The sequence below is a fragment of the Limulus polyphemus genome, unplaced genomic scaffold (genome assembly GCF_000517525.1).
Source record: "Limulus polyphemus unplaced genomic scaffold, Limulus_polyphemus-2.1.2 Scaffold4675, whole genome shotgun sequence".
NCBI lineage: Eukaryota > Metazoa > Arthropoda > Merostomata > Xiphosura > Limulidae > Limulus > Limulus polyphemus.
The window spans coordinates 56,686-66,560 of record NW_013670285.1 but is presented as its reverse complement, the minus strand read 5'-3'; the positions used below and the strand labels follow the sequence as shown (position 1 = coordinate 66,560).

The 9,875-nt window shown below is 35.9% G+C and overlaps 1 protein-coding gene across 1 annotated transcript; it reads right to left on the bottom strand.

Annotated features, from left to right (window-relative positions):
• Positions 1-4,027: 4,027 nt before the first annotated feature.
• LOC106471520 (protein hunchback-like) lies at positions 4,028-7,268 on the bottom strand. The gene is made up of 2 exons (XM_022400127.1): positions 6,617-7,268; positions 4,028-6,565 (listed from the first exon to the last, which is right to left on the bottom strand). The coding sequence occupies exons 1-2, from the start codon at positions 7,266-7,268 to the stop codon at positions 4,149-4,151; spliced, it is 3,069 nt and encodes a 1,022-aa protein (XP_022255835.1). The 3' UTR covers positions 4,028-4,148.
• Between the last annotated feature and the right edge of the window lie 2,607 nt (positions 7,269-9,875).

The window sequence follows — 9,875 nt, the reverse complement described above, 5'->3', positions numbered from 1 at the left end:
AAGGGGCGAGCATGTTTGGCGTGACGGGGACGAGGCTACTGAATAGTTAATAAATATTTAACGTGTATCAAATATTTGTATTTTCACTAACGTATTGAAGTAGCTCTAGCAGGAATTGTTAAACTAACCATTGTTTTGGCAGTTGTAAAACTAACAAAATTATCTCCACGGCACTGTTCACTTCTTATTTATATCTGTTGAAAATCCAACATGGATAAGCTTTCTGTAATCTTACAACACACTGAAATTTAAAATACGTGCTAAAGATAATATATATATATTTTTTTACTAGAAACTTAGGCCAGTGTTATTAAATAATTATCCAAACTTTTAAACTTAGGAATATTTAAAGCAGTCTTTTTTATGGACACTAAGTTCTCGCAAATATTTTACAATTATATGTATATTATGGGTGTTTTTTTAAATTATTGATTTCATTTGCAAACAATTTAAATCATAATTTGTAAAGTTTCGAGGTTGCTTGTTGTAACTTTTTAAAACGAACTTTTCACATTGGTTTTTAAGACATATTTCCGAAACTACAATAATATATACAAATCACTATAAAATTTAGGTTTTTCAATTTTTATTCACAAATGACGACACCACATGAGAAACTTTCTGATAATACGTCCATAAAATATTATCTTATTATTTAAATGGAATATAGGTGGCGCCACTATACTTACGTTTCTACCCCGAGCTTTCATCATTTGCTACAAAGGCTATTTGCCAGTAGAAAATAACGAAGTGTACCACCACCATACCATTGCATTGAATGACACAACACTACTTATTACATTGATAAAAACGATTCATATACAAAATGTGTTCACAAATATAATTGATAAACATCATATGGTCAGATACACTAAAATATATATATATATCGCTCGTAGCTAGACGTAGTTTACTTGAATTTGAAGGGGAGTTCTACCCCATAATGATTACAACCATCAAGTGTTGTGTTACTTTCTTTATAAACACACTCCTATATTCCAAATGTTTGTTTTTCATAAAGGCATTTTTGAGATTGGAAGTTTTAAAAACATTGCAGTATAAACCATAAATCTTTTATTAACACAACATAAGACAAAAATAATTTTAATTTTACTAGAACGCTTAAGATGTGAAAATTATATATATAAAAAACTACAAATCACAAAATGATATTAAATGTCCTTTTTCTTTAAATATTTGGCATAAAAAATTGAGAAACATACAATCCTTGTACAAATGAAAGCTCAGTGTCTGGATTTCATGTTTATCTTTGCAAACTTTAATGATAAGATATACAAAACAGCTTAGTTGGCTGAATTGAAACTCCGCTCCTTCACATTTTACTGTTCCAAGAACTTGAAGTTTAATTAAATAAGGTCTTAAATGAAGTCGTTCGTTCAAATATTTTCCACATTTAAACAGAAACGTTTTTCACTTTGAAAATAAATAACAATACCATCAAATGAAATATAACATCTAAACAGAACTTTCTTAACTGAGATCTTACATGCAAAAACTGATCTCGTTTGATTTTCAAATGTCTTCAGATTAAAATAAAATACCGATAACAATTAGTTACAAAATACGAGTCAAACTTCCAGGAACTTTGCTTCTGTAACACAACTTAGGTTTTTATACAGGTGTTTAATATGAGTTTTGAATTTAATTTTAATTTAAAGGTTCAAAAGCTGAATTGTTTTATACACATATACGTCTAGTAATATTTGTATTAGACTGTTAAAGACACACAATAAGATAACACTTGGACCAAGAAAAATATTGGACCTCTCACACTTCAAATCAGCACATCACAAGTGTCTAAGTTTTAAACACTTATCACTCAATTATTAGTTAATTTTCGATGAAACTATGTATGTTGAGGTTTAACATCAGTGCCCAATAGACACTGGGATGGTAAAAAAATGCAGATTTAAGGTTCTATTACTGATTGTTTGGTACACATAAAAGTGTTCAGGTGACGTTCTACGCGCGAAAGACATTATTCTTGCTTTGTAACAATTCTCTGCAAATGCAATATGTATTTTTGGATTTTTCGATAGAAGTAGGCAAGTTTAATACAAAAAAAATCGAAAAAGAATGTATTGCAAATTACGACAAAATCAATTTTCAACACAGTTTTGTGTGGAAATCATATCTGAGATTAAACCTTATTGTGACGATATTAAGTTATCGCATTATTTTACGCTTTTTTTTAATGAAATGTGTAAACTAAATACTAGTAAACTAGAAACAGGTTAGGATACTGCTACATATTTGTTTATTGACGCTTGTGAGTTGAGATTAGCTGCAAAAACATACGTGTAGGAATATGTTTTATTGTCAATAAACTTTTATTTACTTGTAATTTATTGCTATTTAAGAAAATACCACTTTTTAAAGGATTATATTATCATCTTCCTTAACTTAAAATCAGATTTCTAACCACGTGAAGGTCATGGGTGTTGCCAATGGCCAGACAGGGGTCAGACGCGAATGATCCTCCCACCCCTCTCATTCAGAACCTCAACTGCATTTTTGATAGCCAAGAAAAATTATATCTAGTGTTGTATACCTCAACTTGTGGTACTGATCCGGGGTCACTAAAATACCCGTGACTTTATCTTGTGACTATAATACATACAAAAAAAAAACGTTCTAACTAACAGGTGAAAATTCTTCATATTTTACAAATAACCCGTATAACAAGAATGTTTTTAACATACAAAAAAAAAAAAACTGAAACAAAATATATAAAATAAACTTCTAAAACACTCGAATGCACACTTCACTCACTCTCCTTGGAAATCTTGGGTGAGAACAATTTCCACGACTTTTCCTGAGCTAAAGATTGGTACAAATTTAAACATCACAGTTGGAAGGAACAGTTGAACTCTTTATTATGTTGGTCACTTATGTTCCTTTAACTATTTATAAAAATGTATTACTCTTTAAAGTTTTAATTATAGTTGCTTATGTACCTCTTTAAGACTGAATAGCAGATTATCATGTTGTTAAATGAAAAACAAGATAATGAACCAAGACTGAGGTAGTTAAACAACAAAACATATTCCGACCTTCGAATTAACACCATAGCACCTTTGTATTCATAGGTCGAGGAATACAGAGAGTATTATTAATCCAAACATATATATACGGTTCAAGGCATCTTACACAGTAATATTAGTATACCACTTACTCACTAGGTGGTAGGATAATAGATTTAAATCTTCGAAGAAATTTTAAACGCATACATTTCAAATTACTTTTCGACGAGATTGTGCGATACAAACATTTGCTATCAAACCATAAAATATTCAACATTCCAGTGTATGCTGGCAACACCATATTTATATTTGTTTTGATTTTTGCTCTTTTGTTCATTCCTACTAGGACTTAGTAAATAAGGAAAAGCAGGAACTGACTAGCGATAAGCACTCTAAGGGTCACAAGTTTTGATTAACTTATCAAGTAGTCTTTTCATTATTAAAACGAGCCTATTTTCTACTAAAACATCTCACGCAAATTTATACATTTCAGATTACTGTACTATCTATCATACTTGCCAAGTGGCTTATGTGATCTACGCTAATAAATACGTGTAAAAGAAAAGTGCATGACCAATAACACCTTTGGCATTTTTTTTTTACATTGACTTACCAAGTATCTCCAATAACTAAAACTGACAGAATGTTTTTTTGCTGTAGAAATTATAGAATTACAAGCATCCATGGTCATTTGACACTCTGGAATGTGACCTGTCAGTCTGAGCCCCTCCGAAAAAAATGTTTAAAATATGAATTACTGACTGACAGGTCTTGTAGTTAAGCATCAATGTCGTGTTAATCACAGCCTATATGGGATACAATAAATAAATACATATATAAAACTTTTATACCTTAGTAAATACAAACCAAATATTAACGTAAGAACAACATGGCACAATTTCAAACTACTTCTTAATTGGAGCATGTTACTGTTTCAATCTAGAGACGAAGATATGGCCAAGTTAACATTTAACATGTAACGTTTTTCTTACCTACATAAAATTTAGGTCACCACTAAACACGATATAAAATGAGGTAGTATCAGTTCGTGTCCATAAAAAAGGCTACATTTCCTGTTTTGTCACGTTATTAATACTAGGAGTTTCAATGATGAGCAGACCGAGCAATGTGCAAGAAAAACGAAACCTTGTCTTTGTTCTGTTGGCCGCACATGTTGCATGTAAAGGGGTCTTGGTAACCATGGTAACCCATGTGCATGGTGTACATGATGCAGTCTTTAAATGCCATATCGCAGTAGCTACACGCGTAGGCGTCTTGCCATTTGGCCTTGTCTTCTTCATTTTTGGAGCTGGGCCTGTCCTTGGTATCGGCTCCATTTTGCTTGAGAGGTAGAGCAGCCTTTGGTGGTGGGCAGATAGGTCCTTCACGCATCACATTAGCCACAGAAAAATCATGATAAGGAAAACCAGAGTAACGATCGTACGAAGTTATCACATTTCCATTGTGCGTTGCGTTTAATCCGTTATGTCCAAAGAAGAGAGACGACACCTGATAAGGAAAAGGCATGGGCTGACTGCCCATCCTGCTCAACTCCAAAGGGTTGAATGGAAGAGGCTGAGGTACTGGCCTAGCTATTCTAGTCGCTTCTGCTGAAACGTTAATTTTGGGAATTGGTCGAACTGGTCCAATCTGGGAGGGAGGTTTCGTCTCTGAAACTTTTGTTGCATTAGGGTTTATCTGATGAGAAGATTGAGGGGAATCTACAGTGGTAGAAGGCTTGTATATGGGTACTGAGATCACGTCGACGTTATCTACAGAATTCCTTGAAATAGATTCTTGAGCAGCCTCTGTCACAGGGAATTTGTAGTCTTCTGTGTCATAGTCCATTAGCTCTTCAGAAGAGCACTTGTCTTCAAAAGCATATTGGAGGCGTTCTAACTTTACAGCCTTTCCTTTCCTACGATTACGAGGAGTGGATGATGAGGTTTGTGAAGACGTATGAGAGCTTGTCGTGTCAATCGCCTTACTAGAAGTGGTGAGAGGGAGATCCTGAGAGGAACAAAGAGGAACAGGTTCAAACACAGCAGATCGTGAGCCATTTGTCTGTAGCGAATGACTTGAATGAGAGGGTATTAGCTGTGAAGGGGCAGATTTAGAAGCATTGGACTCTGATGAAATAGAATGCAGCTGGTGCTCATTTGAAGAATCTGACTGAGGAACAGATATTAGGGCTTCTTGATCAGAGATGGTTTGCTGATATTTTGGACTACTGCGACAACTACTCAGATCCAACGGGAAGTGAACATCAGGTTTGAGATAAGGTCCTTTTCGCGAGAGTAATGGTCCAGAAGACAGTTGAGCCTGGAGTAAAGGGGTGGACATTGATTGACTACCAACTCGAGTATTCAACATAGAAGGAGAGCTGTTTTTTACTTCAGGGAGAGGAGAAGGCACCTTAGACTTCTGGAGTTGTGTGTGTATGGGGGAAGTTTTATATGTTTTTATATTCAAGTCATCTTTAACAGATTCTGTAGCATAAAATACCATTTTTCCTTCCCATGGCCTTGGACTTTCGATCCTCGAACTGGGATTTTTTGAGGCAACCTGGTCGATTTTATTTCCATCTGCACTCCATCTTGGACGCTGTTGTTGTTGATCCTGCATTTGTAGAAGAGTTTCAGAAGTAATTCCATATAATTTACAAAGATCTTGGTTTTCTGAAGCCACGTGCAGTAATAGGTGTTTGCTAAACATGTCTCTGATTTCTGTGGTGAAATTACACTGGTTGCACTTTAGACTGCCTAAGTTTGTGTTTGATGGATTAGTCCCTTGTGTGTCTGGTCTGCTTGATGGAGTTGAATTTGATAATGGACCACTAGGAGGTGGCAGTGCTTTCAGTAATGAAGGTGGGCGAATAAACATACTGTTGTGAGGGCCAGACATAACATGAGGAGGATACAAAAATGGTAAACCTAAGGAAGTAGGAATAAATTGAGACATGTCAGATGATGGTTGTACTACTGGTGGAATCTGAGCAATGGAAGAAATTGGACTCTGACTAGAAGATGGGAACTGCTGATCCTCTGTTTTTTGTTTCTTGGGCCTTGGACCCCTGCGGGTTCCATAGACGTCAATAACTGGGTATGGATTTGGAGTTCCATCAAGATTTAAAACTGTGGCAGGTTTGTGCGAATATTTCCGCAAATGAAGTTTCAGACTGTGGCAATACTTAGTGGCATAGGAACAATCAGCACATCTGTACTGATAGATGTTAGAGTGAGACTTCATGTGGCTGTTTAGCATGGACTTGTTCACACAGCTGTAATTGCATTTTGAGCATTTAAAGGGCTTGGATCCAAAGTGGTTCCTGAGGTGATACTCTAGATGATGTTTGTACTCTGTCACAAAAGGACACTTGGGACAGGTTAGAAGCTTTTCTGATTTGATATGTGTCTTGCTATGTTCCCAAAAGTCAGTTTTTGTAACAGAAACAAAGTTACACTGTTTGCAGCGGTAATGGCGGACTTTTCCCGTTGAGGTCCTGGTAGGTGTGTTTGGGTCTATATCACTTGGGTTTTCCTCTATCCTAGGAACTCGTTGTCCACTCCAACTACCTGGAGGGACTTCTGAATGAAAATCTTTTACATGGCGTTTGAGACGACCTTCTGTCCTAGAAGTGTAATCACAGAATGGACATTTATGGTCGAAGTGGGTATTCATGTGGCAATTAAAGTGAAATTTGGAGGTTCCAGAATAGCTGCACAAGTGACAACGGTAGACTTCTCCTGTGACGTCATCTTCACCCAAGGGAGGAAATGGGTCAGGACTAGTTCCATCTTCGCTGGCACTGACAGGAGATGAGCCGTTGGTTGATGTCGGGAATTCAAGTTTCGAGCCAAGCATGCCGTTCTTCTCCAGTACACTCTGTAGCTGAGCTAATGGATTCGAATAATCTTCTTCATCCTTCATTTCACTAGTATCGTTACTGAAGGAGTTTTCGTCAGAATCCTCTCCATAGGATAGGTTGTAGCTGTCATGTCTCTCCCCATCATCGCCGTTACCCATGGATATGGTTTCTGTTGGCAAAGCATGAGAGAATGCTTCAGAAGCTCCTCTTGGCGAGGTGACTGAGGACAAGTCTTCATCGTTTGCACGCTCTTTTTGCTTCTCAGACTCAGAGTGATAGCCTTCTTCCTGGAACTCCTCTCTGTAGCACAGTGGCTCCATCTTCAGCGGCTCCTCCAGCTGAGATGGTGTTGCCATCGACGTTTCGAATGAAATCGGCATAGGTGACCTAATGTTTGTTAATAACGGCTGGGTCAAAGTTCCAGACGAACTCATTCCTTCATATTTTTTCCTAGTTGGTTAGTGTTTATAGTTTTGCAGCTCAGAAGAGCGTTCCCGCGTTAGCTTCTTCAAAACCAGGTTTAACCACTTCTAACTGTGTTCAGTGATTAACCTCTGTACATATTCAAGTCTTTCCTTTAAAGTCCTTAAAGGCTTCAGATCAAACAGTACTAAAAAAAGCAAGAAAAACAAAAACAAAGCGAATTATATTAAAACGTATAAAATAAACCTACTCCAAATAAGATTATGAAACATTTCAAAAATTTACCATTTTCAAATAACACCATTGTCCTCACCACTCTTTTGTATTGTTAAACTTAAATACAGAGACTCGTACAATACGTGACTTTCGTGATCTGTTTTCCATTATATTAACACATTATTGTATAATCACATGAGTAACTACATCTAATTTGGAATATATATATATCAACTCAATATGAACACTAAGGATAACTATTAAACATATATGTGTTCACAAAAAAGAGAGAATATCACATCATCTAAGTTAAAACTGCAAACCTAGGTTCACTCAGCTCGATTTACGAGTGAAATAATGATACTGGACCTTCATGGAGTGGGGTCAATCGCTTATTGCCACCTCAGAAAAAGCTACACGCTCTGACAAACACACTACAATGTCTGCAACGAATCAGGTCCGACCTTTCAGGTTGGATGAAAAGTCATTAAATTCTTATTTACTCTGGTCACAGTCAACAGTTGAGTCTGGACAAAGGCCACCACGTGCTCGGTGTTTGCCAAAATAGTGACCTAAGCTAGCTAAGGGCAGGTTGCTGTTGAGGCTGTCTAAAAGTTGCACGTGTTGCTCCAGAATGATAAAAATGGGAAACTCGATAAAAACAGCTACTACCCCTCGTAGTGTTTGTTTCTGATTACTTATGTAAATATTCAACTAAGTACGCAGCAGGAGGTGAAACTATATAACCAAAATGTTTTGAACAGTTGAAAAGTGGAGAGAAACAGAATCCCACAAGCTCTTTAGACGAAGAATAGCCAAGTGCTTACCCAGGAAAATAACTTATTACTAATCCTCTCAACAGTGGCAACAATCATGAAACCCTTAGGCATGTCCCCATTTATTTTTATAACAATTTTACAATAAGTTTTAAAATAATTAATTAAAGATCCCAAGCTTTATTTACTGGTTGTGTTGTGTTCATCTTACTGTACTTTTAACTTGTTAACTTTAAAATTTTGCATTACACACCATTCTGTGATTTCTTTAGTTTTGTTTCGGTAAGTTCGAGAGCAACTAAAAGTGAATAAAGAACGAAGTTTCAAGGATATCCATGTGACACAACAGCTAGAATATAGAAAAGAACTTACAAAGTTAATTTTCCAAACTAAACATATATTTTTACTAGTTGCAGCCGTCTGTTAAGGGAATGACGTTTATCAATCTAAAAATTGAAAATGAAACTTAATTTACCATTGATTTTTTTTTTTTTACAAAATTACACTAAAGTAGAGAGTAATTGGATTAACGAGAATTACAAATAATTACACACATTGGCAACTAAAAAGTAGATGGCATTTTCAACCTATGCAACACATAGGGTATAATATATAGCAAGGTCTAAGATTAAGGTCCCGAATCTATCATTGCTAATTAGAAGGAGGATTTGTTTGTTTGTTTGAAGTTAAACAAGCACAAAACCTACACGATGTGCTATCTGTGCTCTGCTCACCACGGGTATCGAAACCCGGTTTCTAGCGTTGTAAGTCCGCAGACATACCGCTGTGCCGTTGGGGAGCTAGAAGGAGGGTACCAGCTAGTAGCGTCATTCGCCCACGCGACAGTCTTATCCGAATAGTGATATTGACTGTGGAGCGATTTGAAGCAGCTCGGCACACTAACCAACTGGACACACCCAGCATACAGCTAAAACGACAAAAATAAATAAAACTGAATTTAGGATAACAACACCTTATGTTTGAATAATTTATATGCATATTAAAACTATTTAGTTCATAGACTGGACATTTCAGAAATTAGTCCCCAGGTGGCTCAGCGGTAAGGTAAATTATTTATAGCGCTAAACTTCGGAGTTCGACCCATACGGTGAATACAACGCAGAAAAAACAAAATCAGAAGTTAGATGAAATGTGATCTTAGAATTACAAGCAGTAAACAGAAAGAATTATAGATTAAAGGGAACAAAATTTTCTTTGTCATTAAGTAATTCGTAAATTATAAATTTGGCAAAACGAAAGTGGTGAAGATAGCTATCGCGTGCCCTGATACAAAACCACATTTATAAAGAACACATTAAAACTGTTTACGATTGAGAAAATTACGTACAAATTTTGTTTTAATGATATGTTTTTCTTTTCACTGAAACAGGAACACAATAATTGAAATAATTACTAAAATACTTTAATTCATATAAAGTTTCGGTTAGAGTAAGCTACGTAGTTAGGCCAAAAATACAAAACAAACCAACCCGGTAAAGAGTGTAGCTAATTAAATATATAGTTCGTACGTATAAAAATGCCCGGCAT